This window comes from Macaca nemestrina, chromosome 11 (assembly GCF_043159975.1).
Source record: "Macaca nemestrina isolate mMacNem1 chromosome 11, mMacNem.hap1, whole genome shotgun sequence".
In the NCBI taxonomy this organism is placed as follows: domain Eukaryota; kingdom Metazoa; phylum Chordata; class Mammalia; order Primates; family Cercopithecidae; genus Macaca; species Macaca nemestrina.
Window position 1 is genome coordinate 106,255,940 of NC_092135.1, and position 20,277 is coordinate 106,276,216.

Consider the following 20,277-nt stretch of genomic DNA (forward strand, 5'->3'; position numbering starts at 1 on the left):
CTCCCACCCCATGTAAGATAGGATTTGAGGCAATTCATTAGAATCTCAAAGGATGGAGTACTTCCGATAAATTTTGATCTGAAGCCATTTGTTTGTTTTATTGATGAACCTTATATGGAACATCCACAAAACTTTATTTAATTTCTGCAGGATGTTGTTGAGGATGGTGTTTACTTAGTACTCTCCTTATGAGGACTCACAAGAAAACTTTCTTTTAGGTTTTGGTACTGACATTGATTAGGCTTGTCTTGAATAATTAATTGTCGAATCTTGTTTTCTTCTCTGCCTTGATGGCTGCTGGATCCAAGTCTGGATCTATCTACACTGAACATAGCACCTCACAGCATGCAACTCGGGTTCGAACTTCACTCTTGGCTCCATCTCATCTCTTCTCTTGTGTTGCCTCTGACCCAATTTCCTCATTCACTTATTTTGAATTTTTAAAATGTACCATAATTTTTTATTAGCAACTTTGAGTCTTTTTTTTTTTTTTTTTTTTGGAAGAGACGAACTCTTGCTCTGTTGCTCAGGCTAGGCTTGAACTCCTGGGCTCAAACATTATCTTCCTGCCTCAGCCTCCTGAGTAGCTGAGACTGCAGGTGCATGCCACTGTGCCTGGCTAACCTTAATTCATTTTTAAAAACCAAAGAAAACAAACATACACTCAAACGAAGTTTTCCAGAAAATTTCAGTTGCTTATTTTCCACTTAGTATTATTTTCTTCTTTTTTTCTGAGATGGAGTCTTGCTGTGTCGCCCAGGCTGTAGTGAAGTGGCACAATCTCGGCTCACTGCAGCCTCTGCCTCCTGGGTTCGACCAATTCTCCCGCCTCAGCCTCCTGAGTAGCTGGTATTACAGGCACACGCCACCATGCCAGGCTAATTTTTGTATTTTATTTTTAGTAGAGACGGGGTTTCACTATGTTGGCCAGGCTGGTGTTGAACTCCCGACCTTGTGATCTGCCCACCTTGACCTCCCAAAGTGCTGGGATTACAGACGTGAGCCACGACACCTGACCACTTTGTATTATTTACTATGTGTAATCATAATACTTTACTCTCTATTGAAATGACATGAGGCTGAGTTTCCCCATGCACATGTGGTTTTTGTAAATGTCCTGAAATTCTTCCACAAAGCACCTATAGCGAAAACACAGTGAATTCTATTTGGACTGGAAATCTCACAGTGCAATGAGATATTGGCGATGGAAGTGAGAGGAAAGGGATGGTGACTGTTAGGAGGATAGGAGTGCAATAGGTAAGAGTGGTGGACCAGTTCATCTATTTGTTTATGGAGCTAAGGTAGGAGTCCAGATGCTGAGAACAACTTTCCTCGTCAACTAAGGCTTGTACTATTACAGAAGACAATAGGGATAACCTGGAGGGATAACTTGGAGGTGTTTCAAAAAGTACAAATTCACCACTGTAGCTGCAAATCTGGCCTTGTGAGACTAACTACAAATGGCCTGAGCCCAAGTGAACTGAGTTTTTATTTGAGCCAACATGTTTTAGTCATTAGAAGAGTGCTGGAAATAATATCTCTGCATTATTCTTCTTATAAAAGATTGCTTCCCATCTTGAAAACATGTGACTATGTTTGGCTGAGTGCCATTATCACTTATAAATGCTTAATAGATAGGGCTCTACTAGTGCCAGAAACACAAGCTAAATATTTTATTAGATTTTAAAGGAAAAAAGTGGAGAATGTAAATACTTCAGTACAAATCCATGACTCGTCTAAGAGAGCCAACTTTGGCATTTGGAGCCCCCCAGTCAAGAAACCTCCTGTACTCCCCCGGCCTCAGCAGGTACTGCCTCCCCCTGTAGTTGGGCATCTCGTACAGGATCCAGCTGCCCTCCAGCACATTGAGGGAGTGAATTTCAGTGAGATGGAAGCGGTCCTGAACAGACAGACAGTCGTCTGTGAGCTCTGACATTTGTCCCCTCAATTCATCTCTCTCGTAGATCTTCATTCTGTAAGTGCCAGAGTGCTGGAGTGGCAGACAGAAAAGCAAGAGTAAACGAACAAAAATAGTTGGAAATTGAAGCTCCAGTCCCTACACCTCCCTGGCCACAACCGCCCAGAAGTTCTCCCAGGCCAAGTTTGCTTCTAGAACAACCATGTTGCAAAGTTAAGGAGCTGTCCCACCCCCAGTCACCCACCACTGAGTCTAATGATTCATGGGTGGAGCTAGGTCTTCGGGAATTAAGATTTGCTTACAATAAAATTTATCACATCACTTTAGTCGCTGTTATTTGAGAAAGCCTTTCTCAAAGGAGAAAACAGTCACTGGAAAGCTAAGGGTCATATTATGTATATACAATGAAAGGAAAATAAATCTTGGGACCCCAAAATCACTAAGCTAAAGGAAAAAGTCAAGCCGGGAACTGCTTAGGGCAAACCTGCCTCCCATTCTATTCAAAGTCACCCCTCTGAGGCTCACCTGAGACAAATGCATCTCTTATTGCTGCCTTTCCCCTACTGTTTAGGCGAAGATGCGGATTCATCCAGCCAGACTGAATTGTGTATTCAGCGGAAAACTGATCAAGGACTCAAAAGAACCTTTTGTCTCTTATCTACCTTTTTTTTGAGACAAGAGTTTCGCTCTTGTTGTCCAGGCTGAAGTACAATGGCGCAATCTCAGCTCACTGCAACCTCCGCCTTCTGGGTTCAAGTGATTCTCCTGCCTCAGCCTCCCAGGTAGCTGGGATTACAGGCACGCACCACCACGCTCAGTTTGTATTTTTAGTAGAGACAGGGTTTTACTATGTTGGCCAGGCTGGGCTTGAACTCTGTCAGGAGTTCAGGCAATCCACCCACCTCAGCCTCCCAAAGTGCTGGGATTACAGGGGTGAGTCACGCGCCCCGCTCTGTCTCTTAGCTACATCTAACCAGGAAGCCCCTACTTCCTGTCTTACCAGACTGAATCAATTTACATCTTACGCATATTGATTAATGTCTCATGTCTCCCTAAAATGTATAAAAAGCAAACTGTTCCCCCAGCTACCTTGGGCACATGTCTCAGGACTTTCTGAGACTGTGTCATGGGTGCGTCCTCAACCTTGGCAAAATAAACTTTGTTTCTTTTTTTTTTTTTTTTTTTGAAATGGAGTTTTGCTTTTGTTGCCCAGGCTGGAGTGTAATGGCGCGATCTCGGCTGACCGCAACCTCTGCCTCCCAGGTTCAAGCAAATCTCCTGTCTCAGCCTCCCGAGTAGCTAGGATTACAGGCATGCGCCACCATGTCCAGCTAATTTTGTATTTTTAGTAGAGGTTTCTCCATGTTAGTCGGGCTGGTCTCAAACTCCCGACCTCAGGTGATTCACCACCCTTGGCCTCCCAAAGGTGCTGGGATTACAGGCGTGAGCCACCACGACCAGCCTTGGCAAAATAAACTTTCTAAATTGACTGAGACCTGTCTCAGATATTTGGGGTTCACTATTATACACACACACACACATCTATATTTGTTTCTTGAGACAGGGCCTCCCTCTGTCACCTAGGCTGGAGTGCAGTGGCATGATCATGGGTCCCAGCCCCCTCAACCTCCTGGGCTCAAGTGACCCTCCCACCTCAGCCTCCCAAGTAGCTGAGACTATAGGTGCGCACCACCACGCCCAGCTAATTTTTGTATTTTTAGAAGAGGGGGTTTCGCCATATTTGCCAGGGTGGTCTTGAACTCCTGACCTCCTGACCTTGGCCTCCCAAAGTGCTGGGATTACAGGCGTGAGCCACCGCACCCAGCCTTCGGTTCAAATTTCAACCTAGCTGACTTTTAAGTTTCCTTTCTAGCCTCCTGCTTTCAACTTATTTCCCTCAGCAGCAAGTATCACCTTCATTAAGTTCTGTTTTTTTTGGGTTTTTTTGTTTTTTTTTGAGATGGAGTCTGGCTCTGTCGCCCAGGCTGGAGTGCAGTGGCCGGATCTCAGCTCACTGCAAGCGCAGCCTCCCAGGTTCACACCATTCTCCTGCCTCAGCCTCCCGAGTAACTGGGACTACAGGCGCCCGCCACCTCGCCTGGCTAGTTTTTTGTATTTTTTTTAGTAGAGACGGGGTTTCACCGTGTTAGCCAGGATGGTCTCGATCTCCTGACCTCGTGATCCACTCGTCTCGGCCTCCCAAAGTGCTGGGATTACAGGCTTGAGCCACCGCGCCCGGCCTAAATTCTGTTTTTATGACACTGTATCCCATGCCTCCCACATGCCACAATTCTAAGAACTCTGCAGTCACTCCTCAGAATATATGGAATCTCAAACTTTACTTTCAGATTTGGCCTTTTCTCTAATTTATACCTCTAAGTAAGCTAATAGGTACTGACCATTAAATTAGAATAGAAATCAGAAGACAGGATCCTATCTTCTCAGGAGGAATAATTAAATAGAAAAGTAAGACAAAGCAAGCAGAAGTTTGTTATTGTTGTTGTTTGAGATGGAGTCTTGCTGTGTCGCCAGGCTGGAGTGCAGTGGCACGATCTCGGCTCACTGCAACCCGCACCTCCCATGTTCAAGCAGTTCTCCTGCCTCAGCCGCCTGAGTAGCTGATATTACAGGCGCACACCACCACACCCAGCTAATTTCTGTATTTTTAGTTGAGATGGAGTTTCACCATGTTGACCTGTCCTTGTAGAGATCAAAGAGTTTTGATATCTTGACCTTGTGATCTGCTGGCCTCGGCCTCCCAAAGTGCTGGGGTTACAGGCGTGAGCCACCGTGCCGAGCCGCAAAAGTATTTTTTAATCAATTACACAGTCCCAGGTTATATTTATACATTTTGATATATTTGATTTCTGACTTGATATGGCTTGAAATGAACATTTAATACATTTTATCTTGAATAGATGGTAAATTTAGTCTCCTCCATGTCCTGCTTTTTCTTAATTAGTCTTTGCTCTTTCAGCTTTTTGATTATGTTTAAAATATAAAATCTGGGAGCATATGATTTTTAAAAAACCAACACAGAGTTCATGAAGAACGGCTTCCCATCTGAGACACCCTTCTAAACTGGCCTGCATGTACTGTGTCACTTCCATTTTCTGTCCTCTAGTTAGAAATATTAGGTTTAAGAATAATGTGATTAAATAGGCCGAATGTGGTGGTTCACACCTGTAATCCTAGCACTTTGGGAGGCTGAGGTGGGCAGATCACTTGAGGCCAGGAGTTCGAGATCAGCCTGGGCAACATGGTGAAACCCCGTCTCTACTACAAATACAAAAAGTAGCCGGGCGTGGTGGTACACACCTGTAATCCCAACTACTTGGGAGGCTGAGGCAGGAGAATTGCTTGAACCTGGGAGGCGGAAGTTGCAGTGAGCTGAGATCCGGCCACTGCACCCCAGCCTGGGCCACAGAGCAAGACTCCCTCTCAAAAAAAAAAAAAGAAAAAAAAAAGAATAATATCATTAAATAGCTTTTATTTCCAAAAAGATGGAAGGCGAAGACAGAGCCATACTCACCGGGGGAATGAGGTGGCAGGAGCGGATGGAGTCGCTGAGGCCCATCCATTGCTGGTAGTCGGGGTACTCCCCTCGCCGCAGGAAGTACTGGTGGCCCTGGCAGTTGGGGCGCTCATAGATCATCCAGCAGCCGCTCTCCACCCGGATGGAGTTGCAGCGGCTGAAATAGGGTTGTAGGTTGGGGCAGTCTGTGGTGCATTCATAGCTGCGGCCCTGGAAGGCCCTGTCCTCGTAGAAGGTGATCTGAAAAATGGAAGATATGGCAGCATGGAGTGATTGGCCCCCACTGAGGCCACTGCATTAAGGCCAAGGCTGAGTATCCAGTACCCAGGACTTACCTTTCCCATTTTGAAGGAAGTAAGCAGATGTTTTCTGGTTGCTGTGTGGGACTGGGGGAATGTCACTGTATATATAGCAGCCCTGACTGCTGCCTCCACAGGAAATCACACAAAAGGGCCCATTATGGTGAGTAAGGGGATTTGCAAGCTCGTCCCTCTCCCTCCCCCAGTCACTGGGGTTGGCTGAATGGTTTACTCTCATTCTTTCTGGTAGGTTCGGGTTGTTCTAATTCACTAAAGCTGTTGTTGCCATCGAAATGAATAGAGTACACTTTTAGTTGAGCAAAAGGATGGGCGAAATTCTGTCTCTGTGCTTTTCCTTTATAGTTTACTCTGCTTAATTGACTTCTCAAAGGCCATTAAACTAAGTAATGAATTCTGCTCAGGGACGGGTGCGTGGTGTGTGTGTGTGTGTGTGTTTTAGTTTTAAAAGCCAGAATTTAAATAACAAGCAATCTTAAATTGCTTATTAAATCAAGTGAAGTAATTTGTGAAAGTGCGTTAAAAACCATAAAGCTTAGTTCAAATTCCAAATTCTGTGATCAGTCAGACGAGGTGGCGCACACCTATAATCCCAGCACTTTGGAAGGCTGAGGCAGGTGGATTGCTTGAACTCAGGAGTTAAGAGACCAGCCTAGGTAACATGGTGAGACCCCGTTTCTACAACAAATACAAAAATCATCCTGGCATAGTGGCGCATACCTGTAGTTCCAGCTACTTGGGAGACTGAGGTGAGAGGATCGCTTAAGCTCAGGAGGTCGAAGTTGCAGTGAGCCGTGATTGCACCGCTGGACTCCAGCCTGAGCAACAGAGCAAGACCCTGTCTCAAAAAAAACCCCACAAAACTCTGTGATCATCATTGTTGGTATTTGGGGGCTTGTCTTGAATGAAACTGATACTTGCCTGGAAGTTTGTAGGCTTCTGGGGGCTGGGGTATTATTTCTTGTTCGTTTCCACCCCCGAGCCCTAGAGCAGAAGAGTGGCACATTGCAGGCCCTCAATACTTGGCTCTGACATGGACAAAAACAGATAATTGTGGCTTTCTTCCCCCTTTCAGATCTTCTAAGGGCCTAAATCCCTCCTTCTGCTGGTGGCTGTCCAGAGTCCTGCCTGCTGTTTGGTGTCCCTGCTCTGCCTCAAATGTTATCACTAAGTGGCTGATTGGTCTTCTCAAGGCGTGGGACCAAAAGGGCTCAGAGTTGGTCCCTATTGCTGGCAGATTGGACATTCTACGGTGGAAATGGCTGGATTAGCCTTAATAAGTAGGAGTTAATGCATAGCCTTCATCCATACCACTATGAACGCTCTGTTAGTGAGCTGACTGCCAGTAGTAGGGTGACTGATGGCAGAGGCTGACTGGTATCAAATGACCACATCATTCTGTCTACTTGGTTGTTTAGTGCCTCTTCAATGGTGGATGCCTGACAATGGGCCTTCACATGGGATACAACTATCTTCGCCCTTTGTGCCGACTCCCATATCTGCCTGCACATTCCTCTACCCCAGACCTTCTTGTTCCTAATCTTCATCTTTCTCCTTCCAGGCCCTGGACCAGCCAGCCAAGCCACACGTTACTGCTCAGTAATTCCATATATGCTTGACCTTGGGCTACTTTTCTTTCTGCACTGCGAGCGCAGCCAGGTGCACTGCCTCAAGGTTGCCTTTTGGGAGGATTTCCCTCACTGCTGTCTTGAGGGTGGCTCCTCAGTGAGCTATTCTGCAGCAACATTCTATTTGGGGCTTGCACCCAAATGCCATGCCAATTTATTAGTGTGTCAAGCTCAGCCTTCCCCCACTCTATCAGCTGGTCAGAAGGGACCCCTGCAGGCAGTTATAAGTGTGAGCTGAGAGAGAGCTATTGCAATAATGGTGACCTCATCCGATCCCACAGGGAAGGCTAGGGCTAGAGTTGTCAGGAACTTAGGCAAGTGGACTGGGAATCTGTGCCTCTGCATTGACCAGTAATTTCATGTGGGCTGCTGCCGTGGAGAAGTGTAACTTTGGGCAAGGCAGCTTCCTCCAGCAGAGGAAAATTCTTGGAGACAAACTCGCTTTACACTGTCAGTATCTGGGAGAAGGAGTGCTTCAGTTCACAGTGGAAGTCCAGGCAGCACCACAGTGTCCACTACAAGAAGAAAATAAAGCTGAGATAACTGCAGTTAACATTTTGATATTTTATCATCCCAGCTTTTTTATATGTCAAACCCATGTGTGGTTGTACAGTGTTATTTATACTATGTAGCATTCTCTTGTTTTCTTCTAAGTCATCTTTCAAATAAAGTGATAGTAGTACTGAATAAGGTGATCACTTTTAGCCTTTTAATAACTTTTTTTTTTTTTTTTGGTGAAGAGAAACTGAATGAAAAATAGACTGTCTATTGGTTAGCTATACCCATGCTTGAGGTCTAGTCAGTATTCAGGAGGATATCATTCACCCAGTGGACTCACTTTAGTGGACTCACTAAAACAATGTAAACAGTCCTTATGTGCTGAAAGTTCTAACTCTTAGAGACCAAATTAACAACCCTGTTTTATGTAAGACCTAACATATTCAGTGTGATTCATAGGTTAGTGTTTGAGGATGATGATGAACTATCATGTAGTAAGCATTGATCTGATTTAAAATTACCCAGATTTTTATCTGTAGTATGATGTTTAAGTGATTTAGGACCCTAGAGAAACATCCTTTAAGTCATACAAATTAAACCAATCTCTGGTTCTGATACGTAGAAGAATCAGTAATCCTATGAAAGAAAGATAAATTAAAGTAAGTATTAGCAACACAAGGTCAAAATCTCATTGATTCTAATAGAAGAAATTTAAGGATTAAACATATTTCAGCATCAGTTGGGACTCTTCCTGAAGGGCTCACTTTGACATTTGTCTTCCCCTAGTGGTGAAATTCCTGTTTTGTTTGGAGCCTCAGTAGGAATTTTCTCCCCTACAGTTGGGCATCTCACAGAAGATTCAGGGTCTTTTATAGGTCTAGGGATTGGGAGAAGATATCCTTGAGATGAACTAATCATGGATGTGGAAATAGTCTTCAGGGAGCTCCAACATGAGACCTCCTTGCCTGGTACTGGGAGCTGGTCACCTTTGAAAAATGAAAAAGAAGAAAGAAGATGAAAAATAAAAGAGAAGAAAGAAGAAATTAGTGCATGATCTTGTTATTATGGCTTCATAAAATCTTATATAATGTATAAACGCCTAACTGAAGATAAAATTTGTTCAGTGCCTAGATCACACAAATCAGAGAGCCTGCCTTTGACTTGGAATGTTAATGAGCATTATAATTCAGGCACATTAATGAGCATTATAATTCAAAGAGCAGAATTACCTGTAATTAACCTGGGTTTTCACCATAGTTTGTGCAAGTAGATAGCCACTTTCTCCCCACTTCTCACAAGACTGGTGGCTTCCTCTTCTGGCAGGGGGTAGGGGCCCTAATATCCTATGGGCCCCAAAGAGCCTGTCAGCCCCAAAGTTTCTAGGTGCAGGGAAGCTGGTGTTCCCAGAGACCTGTGAATAGCTGATACTGTCAATCCAGGCAGCTTGTGTATTTCTCCTGCTGACTCATGCTACCCTCCAAAAAGGAAAATCTATAGTGGGTAGGGGTCCCTCTCCTGGAACAGAACCTACACAGTATCCAGTAGATACGCAGGCCCTCGCATGACTCTCTGTGGCCAGATAAACAGTATGGAGTGCTTATAGGCTGGCTTTGGCCCATTCCTTAACCTATCCCGTGTGATATTGAAGAATTTGTTCCAACCTCCTGCACAACTAGTGACAGCCCTAAACAAGCCTTGAGGCAAATTGTTATATTGAGACTATTGGAGAATCAAATTAAATACTTAGAAATAAAATGTTGGTTCAAGAGGTTGGTGAAAGAGCCTCATCTGCTGTTTCCGAAGTCATGGAAATGTCTGGGCCTTGAACTGAAGTCCTCTCAGTTGCATAGTCAGCTTCTGCTATGGGAGTATAGGCACCTAGGCTGGTTAGAGTTGTAGGAGGGGAGAGTGATAGTTTCAGGGCCTGCACCATAGCTTGGTGGAGAAGCCAACACTTGAAAACAATACCACTTATGACAACCTATCCTGTTTGTCCTTAGTTTCAGGGCCTGCACCATAGCTTGGTGGAGAAGCCAACACTTGAAAACAATACCACTTATGACAACCTATCCTGTTTGTCCTGTGGTCTGGATTTCACACTGCTTCCTTTAAAAAAATTTTTTTTCATCACAATACCAAAACACACTGGGAAATTGTTGACTAGGCACTATTTGTGGAGAATACACTCAGGGGAGCAATAGCTACACACATCCACTAACTTCTACAGTTTCTGTAACTGCTTGTGAAAAGTCATTTAACTCCCCCAAGCCTCAGTTTCCCCATTTATTAAATAGGAATAACAATGAAAATCAGATGAGACAATGGATTTAAAGACATATGACAAATTGTAAAGTATTGCCAATGATTTAAAAAATCATGTCATACATACTGTTAAAGAAAAATTATCACACTTGTTAAAGTGGTAAGGCAGACTGTTCAGAGAGGGCCATGGAGATGGGAATAGGGATCATTGCAATGGGGCTTTGCAGTGGGGAAGAGAGATTGTATACAACTCTGACTCCAAAAAGGACAAATGGGTATTTACAACCTAGGAGTGGGGTCACGGACAGTGGATGGAAAATTACTAAGAGGAAACACCAAGGATAAGGGGTTTCTAGCTAAATTGACTTGGTAGAGTTATTGCTGAAGGACGACCAAGGTGTTCAGATACCAAGGGTGGGAGATATTCACTAAAGTAATTAAGGAAGATTCTCGACCAAACTGGATTCTATAAGGACAAAAAGGGAAGCCCAAGGTTGGACCTAGTCAAACAAAGGACTCCGAGAAGACTGACCATAATATTGGTAAAAGGGGAGAGTATATTAGTCTGTTCTCACACTGCTATAAAGAACTACCTGAGACTGGGTAATTTGGGAAGGAAAGAGGTTTAATTGACTCACACTTCCACAGACTGTACAGGAAGCAAGGCCAGTAGGCTTCAGGAAACTTACAACCATGGCGGAAGGCAAAGGGGAAGCAAGCACATCTTACCATAGTGGAGCAAGAGAGAGCGTGAAGGGGAAAGTGCCACACCCTTTCAAACAACCAGATCTAACTCACTATGACAAGAAGAGCAAGGGGGAAGTTCACCCCCATGATTCCATCACCTCCCACCAGGCTCTTCCGCTGACACATGGGGATTACAATTTGAGATGAGATTTGGGTGGTGACACAGAGCCAAACCATATCAGAGTCTTTGTCAGTATTTTAATAAATGCTAAAGATGATAATAGCCTTGATACATCAATTAATAATGTTTCTAGAATTAAAAACAAAAATCACATGATCATCTCAATAAAGGCAGAAAAGGCTTTTGATAAAATCCAACATCCCTTCATGATAAAAACTCTCAACAGACTAGGCATCAAAGGAACATATGTCAAAATAATAAGAGCTATCTATGGCAGATCCATAGCCAATATACTGAATGGGCAAAAGCTAGAACTATTTCCCTTGAGAGCTGGAACAAGACAAGGATGCCCTCTCTCCCCACTCCTATTCAGTATAGTACTGGAAGTCCTAACCAAAGCAGTTAGGCAAGAGAAAGAAATAAAAGGCGTCTGTATTAGTCTGTTCACATGCTGCTAATAAAGACATACCTGAGCCTGGGTAATTTATAAAGGAAAGAGGGTTAATTGACTCACAGTTCCATACGGCTGGGGAGGCCTCACAATGATGGCTGAAGGCAAATGAGGAGCAAAGTCACATCTTACATGGCGGTAGGCAAGAGAGAGCTTGTGCAGGGGAACTCCCATTTATGAGACCATCAGATCTCATGAGACTTATTCACTATCATGAGAGCAGTATGGCAAAAAGTGGCCTCTACCTGGCTCCACCCTTGACACATGGGGATTATTACAACTCAAGGTGAGATTTGAGTGGGGACACAGCCAAACCATATCAGCATCCAAATAGGAAAAGAAGTCATACTATTTCTCTTCACTGGTGATATGATTCTATACTTACAAAACCCTAAAGACTCCTCTAAAGGCGACTAGAATTGATGAATGATTTCAGCAGGGTTTCAGGATAGAAAATTAATATAGAAAAATCAGTAGCACTTCTACACACCAATAACATCCAGGCTGAGAGTAAAATCAAGAAAACAACCCCATTTACAATAGCCACAAAGAAAATGAAATACCTATGAATACAGCTAACCAAGGAGGTAAAATATCTTTATAATAAGGGAAACTACAAAACACTACTGAAAGAAATCAGAGATGACACAAATAAATGGAAAAATATTCTATGATCATGGATTAGAAGAATCAATATTGTTCAAATGGCCATACCGCCCAAAGAAATTTACAGATTCAACCCTATTCCTACCAAACTACCAATGTCATTCTTCACATAATTAGAAAAAAAGTATTCTAAAATTCATATGGAACCAAAAAAACAAAAAAACCCAAATAGCCAAAGCAATCCTAAGCAAAAAGAACAAAGCCAGAGGCATCACACTACTCAACTTCAAACTATATATATTTTTAGGCTACAGTAACCAAAATATGATACAGGTACAAAAACAGACGCATAGACCAGTGGAACAGAATAGAAAACTCAGAAATAAAGCTGCACACCTAAAACCATCTGATCTCCAACAAGACTGACAAAAACAAGCAATGGGAAAAGCATTCCCTATTCAATAAATGGTTCTGGGATAACTGGCTAGCCATATGCAGAAGATTGAAACTGGACCCTTACCTTTTACCATATAAAAAAAGTAACTCAAGAAGGATTAAAGATTTAAATGTAAGACCCCAAAATACGAAATTCTAGATTAAAATCTAGGAAATACCTTTTTCAACATTGGCTTTGGCAAAGAATTTTGGCTAAGTCCCCAAAAGCAACTGCAACAAAAACAAAAATTGACAAGTGGGACTTAATTAAACTAAAGAGCTTCTGCACAACAAAAGCATATATCAACAAAGTAAACAGACAACCTACAGAATGGGAGAAATTATTTGTAAATTATGCATCTGACAAAGGTCTAATATCCACGATCTATAAGGAACTTAAACAGTTCAACAAGCAGAAAAAAACAAATAACCTCATTAAAAAATGGGCAAAGGACGTGAACAGACATTTCTCAAAAGAAGACATACAAGTGGCCAACAAATATATGAGCAAATGCTCATCATTACTACTCATCAGAAAAATGCAAATAAAAACCACAATGAGATACCATCTCACACTAGTCAGAATGGCTATTATCAAAAAGCCAAGAAACAACAGATGCTGGTAGGCTATGGAGAAAAGGGAACAGTTATACACTGTTGGTGGGTTGTAAATTAGTTCAGCCACTGTGGAAACCAGATTGGAAACTTCTCAAAGAACCTAAAACAGAGCTACCATTCAACTCAGCAATCCCATTACTGGGTATATTCCCAAAGGAAAATAGACCATCATACCAAAAAGACACACACACACTCGTATGTTCATCACCATGCTGTTCATGATAGCAAAGACATGGAATCAACCTACGTGCCCATAAATGGTGTATTGGATAAAAATATGTGGTACATATACACTATGGAATACTACACAGCCATAAAAACAAAAAATTCTTTCCATTGCAGCAACAATGGATGGGACTGGAGGCCATAATCTCAAGGGAACAGAAAACCATATCCCACATGTTTTCTCTTATAAGTGGGAGCTAAACCTTGAACACACATTAAACATGGGAACAATATATACTGTGGACTACTAGAGGGGGTAGGGAGGAAGGGGTGTGTGGACTGAAAAACTACCTATTGGGTACTATGCTCACTACCTGGGTGTAACATACCTATATAACAAAGCTGTACATACACCCTCTGTATCTAAAGTAAAAGTTGAAATTTAAAAAAAATTTTTAAAAATACGTGTTTCTATGCATTTTTTTTTTTAAAGTAGAGACGGGGTCTCTCTATGTTGGACAGGGATCAAACTCCTGGCCTCAACTGACTTTACTGCCTCAGCCTCCCAAAGTGCTAGGATTATAGGCGTGAACCACTGTGCCTGGCCTGTTTCTGGGCTCTGCCATACTGCCTACACTTTGATTTATGGTATAGAGACTAAATGTGATCAATGGATAATTTCATTTTTTTTTTCTTTTGAGACAGGGTCTCACTCTGTTGTCCATGCTGGAGTGCAGTGGCACGACCAAAGCTGAGCCTCGACCTCCTGAGCTCAAACGGTCCTTCCATCTAGTCTCCCGAGTAGCTGGGAATACAGGCATGCACCACCACACCCAGCTAATTTTTATTTTTATTTTTGTTGAGATGGCGTTTCACCATTTGCTTAGGCTGATCTCGAACTCCTGGGTCTTGCCCTCCTTGGCCTCCCAAAGTGTCGAGATTACAGGCATGAGCCACAACTCCTGGATGGATAATTTCATATATTGGAACACTTTTGTTTAATTTAGCAAAGATCTTTTGTTTGGTAATTTTGATATCATAGTCAATGATGACTATGAGGAAGAGTAACCTATGTGGGGACTGTGCAGTCTGAGCAGATGGAGTTGTTGAAGTCCACCTGTGCTGGTGGTTGATGTATCTGCCCCAGCAGAGCGTCCAGCCCTTGCTGTCCAACTGTATAAACCAGGTTGCTGCAGCTGAAGCAGAACTGCAGATCAGAGTGGTCACTGTTGCACTCACAAGTGATCATTTGCAATAGAATATGCCAAGAGTGGGGAAATCCTCCCCAGAACACGTTACCATGAGTTCATGACAAGACCCTGTTCTAAACTCATCTCACTGTGGCCAGAGGACTGAGGATGCAAAAGCCAGGGCTGTTCATCAGCTGTAACAGAGACTTGGGAAAGAGAGAGAGAGAGAGAGACTGTGTGTGTGTGTGTGTGTGTGTGCGCGCTTGTGCATATTTTAAGTTTTATTCATTGTGTTAAAGCTGTGTATCCTTTCTATAATAGCGCTTTGGAGGTCTTTGAAGCATTGGAAAAGTCCTCATCCTCACTGTTTTATTGAACTTTTGTTGTTAAGTACAGAAGCAGTGAGAGTAGACAAAATTCACCCTGAAAACTGTGGGTATATCTGATTTAAAATTTTGGCAGCCAAGAAGGGCGAACCAGGGAGACTTTTTTTCTTGTTTTGCCTTCTAGATTCAGGGTGTCCACGAAAATTTGGGCCTGCAGATGGGAGTTGTTCCCTAAGCCTAGAAAGAACACCTTCCCTTCCCCTAAAGCTTGCCAAATCCCGTCCAATCTTTAAGGCCGTCTAGGGTCCTTTTCCTAGGACATCGCTTCTCAGATCCAGCCCTTACTCATCTCTCCTTTCTCTGAACATCAGCATCACCTAATCTCTGCCCAGCTTCTTTTAAATATTGTCTTCCTCATGCAGTTTCTTGAGACCCTGTCTCAAAAAAACAAAACAAAACAAAAAACTCTTCATGAATTTTCTCTCTCTCTCACTCTCTCTGTATTTTTTTTTTTTTTTTTTTTTTTAGATGAAGTCTCGCTCTATCACCCAGGCTGCAGTGCAGTGGCGACGATCCCAGCTCACAGCAGGCTCCGCCTCCCAGGTTCAAGCAATTCTCCTGCCTCAGCCTCCCGAGTAGCTGGGACTACAGGCATTCACATGCACCATCACGCCAGGCTAATTTTTTTGTATTTTTTACAGAGACGGAGTTTCACCATATTAGTCAGGCTGGTCTTGAAATCTTGAGCAAAAATGAGCCGCCCGCCTCGGCCTCTCAAAGTGCTGGGATTACAGACTCGAGCCACCGCGCCCAGCCCGCATTTTCACTTGACTAAAACCTCCGCTGAGACTTCATCTTCCCTAATCCTTCCAGCAATCCCTTGTGTTTGGCATTCCAGTCACAAGCCACAATGGGTCCTGTATTTTTTCCTTTCTGTGAGTTCTAAAGTATTTTTTGTTATGCTCATCGTTCTTTCCTTCAGATTGTAGGTCATGAAAGGTAGAAATTGTCGCTTCTCTCTACATGACAGGGATGGATATTCTGTTAATACCGTTGCCTGACTAGGAAGTGAGTGGACATTCAAAACATCTTTCAGGGTCAAGTAAGTTGCCAGGGGTGGCCATCTATTAGAATTCAGTTATTATTTAAAGACAAGGACTGGGCGCGGTCCTGTATTACGGACTCACGCCTGTGTAATCCCAGCCCTTTGGGAGGCCGAGGGGGGCGAATCACCTGAGGTCGGGAGTTTGAGACCTGCCTGACCAACATGGTGAAACTCCGTCTCTACTAAAACTACAAACTTAGCTGGGCATGGTGGCAGGTGCCTGTAATCCCAGATACTCGGGAGGCTGAGGCAGGAAAATCGGTTGAACCTTGGAGGTGGAGGTTGCGGTGAGCCAAGATAGCGCCATTGCACTCCGGCCTGGTGACAGAGCGAGACTCCATAACAAAACAAATTATAAAATAAATAAATAAAGATAAGCAAGAGCCACTTAGTGCGGGGAACACAATTTGTATATTTATTTTGTTTCTATGTGGATCATAACAAGGCAGGCACAGCTTAGTACAAATCGATGACCCGTCTCAAAGAGCCGACTTTGGCATCTGCACCCCCCCAGTCGTGGTACCTCCTGTAGTCCCCAGGCCTCAGCAGATACTGCCGCCCCCGGTAGTTGGGCATTTCATAGAGGACCCAGCAGCCCTCCAGTACGTGGAGGGAATAGATCTCTTGGAGACGGAAGAGTTCTGGGACACAGGCACAGTCATCAGTGAGCTCAGACATAAGGCCTCGGTAGTCATCTCTCTCGTACAGCCTTAACTTGTGAGACCTGGTCTGTCATGGCAATAAACAAAAGAAGAAAAATAAACAGCGTGCATCCTTGGGTGTCAGCGAAAGTGACACAATCGGTCTGTATCTTCATGAAGCGTGACTTTTATTTTATTTTTGAGATAAAGGTCTTGCTGTGTTGCCCAGGCTGGAGTACAGTGGCAGGATCACTGCTCACTGCAACTTTCACCTCTGGGCTTAAGCGATCCTCCCACCTCAGCCTCCCAAGTAGCTGGGATCACAGGTGTGCACCATGACACCCAGCTAATTTATTTTTTAAATTGTTTTTGTAGAGAGGGAGTCTCACTATGTTGCCCAGGGTGGTCTTGAATCCCTGGGCTCAAGTGATCCTCTCACCTTGGCCTCCCAAAATGTTGGGATTATGGGTGTGAGCCACTGCACCTGGTTGAAACATGGTTTTTAAACCAGTTGATAAAGTGTTTCTCCCCTGAACCCACTTTTAATGTTGTTATTCTAACAAATTAGGAAAAATATTAAAATAAATCTGACCTGATCAGTGAACTGAAGATGTTGTGGAAGAAACAAACATTAAAATATAGGGAATAAAAGTGTATTCTTTGTAAGCAACCATCAATACAATTGTAGTCAGTGAGTCTGTAGTGAGGATTTCAACTCTCATATCCATTTTTACTCCATATAATTGAGTCTTATCAAGCTTGTTTTTGAATCACTTTTTGCACTTATAATTTACAGTGATTTATATTTACACTGAGTCCACATGTCTTTTCAAGTGACATTTTGCCAGGTCATTTGTGCCATTTGAGTTTCTTGTCCCCCCAAAATGCCTATTTTATTTATACCTCTTTGTGCATCTGCATATTTTTTTAGCCTAAATTTGTTTTTTGGTTTTTTTGTTTGTTTGTTTGTTTTGAGATGACGTCTCACTCTGTCACCCAGGCTGGAGTGCAGTGGCATGATCTCTGCTCACTGCAACCTCGGACTCCTGGGTTCAAGCAATTCTTCTGTCTTAGCCACCTGCTTAGCTAGGACTACAGGCACGCACCACCATGCCTGGCTAATGTTTTGTATTTTGGTAGAGACAGGGTTTCACCATGTTGGCCAGGCTGGTCTTGAACTCCTGACCTCAAGTGATCTGCCCAGCTTGGCCTCCCAAAGTGCTAGGATTACGGGCATGAGCCACTAAGTCTGGCCATGATTTCAATTCTTGAATCTCCTTGCCACACCACATAACTTAGTGCCATCAGAAAGTGTAAACACATGCTGCATGTGATTAAAAAAGATTAAGCAGCATTTTGGTGAGGACCATGTTCTATGAAATCCTAATCAATTGTGTGTCTCTGGTATTTGTAAGAAACTAGTTGATAATGACTCCTGGAAATTATAAATCCACACAAGTTGAAACATATTTTCCTAGGTTCTAGTAAGTCCCAGAATGTAGTGAAAAAAATTTCCAATGCAGTCAGAGTAGATTATACCTATATGTTATCCCATAGTCTGTTAACTTTTTATCATTAAAAAATAATTATCATGGCCGGGTGCAGTTGCTTATGCCTGTAATCCTAGCACTTTGGGAGGCCGAGGTGGGCGGATCACCTGAGGTCAGGAGTTTGAGACCAGCCTGACCAACATGGAGAAACCCCATCTCTACTAAAAATACAAAATTTACCAGGCATGGTGGCGCATGCCTGTAATCCCAGCTACAAGGGAGACTGAGGCAGGAGAATTGCTTGAACCTGGGAAGCAGAGGTTGTGGTGAGCTGAGATTGTGCCATTGTACTCCAGCCTAGGCAACAAGGGCAAAAGTGAAACTCTGTCTCAAAAAAAAAAAAATTATCTAGATAAACTAGAGAGACTTTTCATTTTCTTTCTTTCTTTCTTTCTTTCTTTCTTTCTTTCTTTCTTTCTTTCTTTCTTTCTTTCTTTTTTTTTTTGTTACTGAATAAGGTGACTTTTATGTAGAAATTAGGGATCATCTAGATGCTACCAAGTTTAATTTAAAGGCTATGTTGTGATTTCCCATGCCCTAAAACAATTATTGATGTGCTTAAGTAGGAGAAATAGAGATTATTGTTTTGTTTTGTTTTGTTCTGTGTTTTTAAGGCTTGAGGGTCAGGCCTTGTTGTGAACACTCATGCTGAGTTGGAGCAAACTGACTTTTATAAGCAGGAATTGATGGCCATGGATCATTGATGCTTTCACATCAGTCAGGTTGAAGCAAGACTCACATGAGGAATTATACGGCAGGATTGGACCGAGTCGCTGAGGCCCATCCAGTGCTGATAGTCGGGGTACTTGCCTCGGCGCAGGAAGTACTGGTGGCCCTGGTAATTGGGGCGCTCATAGAGCATCCAGCAGCCGCTGTCTACTCGGATGGAGTTGCAGCGGCTGAAGTAGACCCGCAGGTTGGGGCAGTCACTGATGCAATTGTAGCAGCGACCCTGAAAGTCTCGGTCCTCGAAGAAGGTGATCTGAGGTAGAAATAAGGTGACAGTAGACAGTCAGCTGGAAGGAACATCCCCACACACCCCAGACCCCCAGTAGACATGGCACAGCATCTCCACAGGCTCACCTTCCCCATGGTTGTTGACAGAGGGTGATTAGCATGTAGTATGATGGGGACAAAGGGGCAACTGGTATATATAGCAGGAAAGCTGCTGTGTTGGCAAAAACAACACAAAAGGGACCTGGGGGTGGTGCATAGGGGGATTTCTGTATTCTCTCTCTTTTTTTTTTTCATCTGAGATCATGGGGCAGGGGACTCTCTCTCTCTCTTTCTGGCATTTTCGAGTTGTCCTCACTAGCTCCAGTGAAAGGTATTAAAGTCAGCAGAGCCATTATGACCTTGGAGACAAAGGGCGCACTTCTCATCCTATGCAGCTCACTAGAAATACATTACATGCCCAGCATTCTGCAATGTTTGCCTATGGAAACTGCTGAGATGGAGGTTGGTGGTTCCATCTGAGGTCACTTATGGGAAGCATATGCGGTCCAGAAGGACATGAATTGTGAAGAGGCAACAACAAAATCCCAAACAGAAAATCCTCTAATTGAAAGACAATTATATTTCTTAAATGACTTCATCAGTATGATACAGTCTTGATAAAAATATTTTGCGTATATTTAGGTAGGGAAAACATAAGATTAGAAGTGTGTACTATACTAACATATCAATCATGGTAATCAATAAATGGCAAGATTATAGATCTTAGCTTTATTTTTTTTATTTTGTTTTTTGCTGCTGTTTTCTTAATTTTCTATTACATCTGCCATCTTCAGCCAGACAGGAAAAAAATTCTATTATAAAGATAACAATTTCATGAGATGAAAAAATAATAAAATCAATCTTTAAATGTATGACTTTGAGGTGCTGGTGAAAAGCAGTAAATACTGGAAGCAGGTATATTTTGCTTGGAGATTAAACACTTCTTGAGCTGAAAATAAAAAGGTAACCTGAGAGTCTGTGAGAGGCTCAAAGAGCAGAAGAATACGCAGGATCCTTCCACTCCCCTCCCCCTGCCACCCTCCTTCTAGCATTGCTTTTGTTTTTTAAAATTAGCATGATGATTGCCTGTGTTTTTCCTTTCAATAGTATCACTGTTTCATTGAACCCAAGTGACTGCCTGAGAGCCTTCTCCATTGCTGCCAACGTA

General features: G+C 43.1%; 2 protein-coding genes and 1 long non-coding RNA gene across 3 annotated transcripts in view; 1 reads left to right on the forward strand and 2 right to left on the reverse strand.

Moving 5' to 3' along the window:
- The window catches only part of LOC139357204 (uncharacterized), a 44,151-nt gene that overhangs the window by 4,736 nt on the left and 19,138 nt on the right, over positions 1 to 20,277 (forward strand). The gene's annotated exons all lie outside the window — the stretch shown is intronic.
- Positions 1,715 to 5,797, reverse strand: LOC105468278 (crystallin gamma B). Its single transcript, XM_071072490.1, has 3 exons — positions 5,789 to 5,797; positions 5,451 to 5,693; positions 1,715 to 1,990 (listed from the first exon to the last, which is right to left on the reverse strand). The coding sequence occupies exons 1-3, from the start codon at positions 5,795 to 5,797 to the stop codon at positions 1,715 to 1,717; spliced, it is 528 nt and encodes a 175-aa protein (XP_070928591.1).
- Positions 16,322 to 19,104, reverse strand: LOC105467994 (crystallin gamma A; the record flags this gene model as incomplete). Its single annotated transcript, XM_071072491.1, has 3 exons — positions 16,322 to 16,646; positions 16,906 to 16,909; positions 18,849 to 19,104. Coding segments are annotated over 3 exons (528 nt in total), but the record flags the coding sequence as incomplete, so codon positions are not given.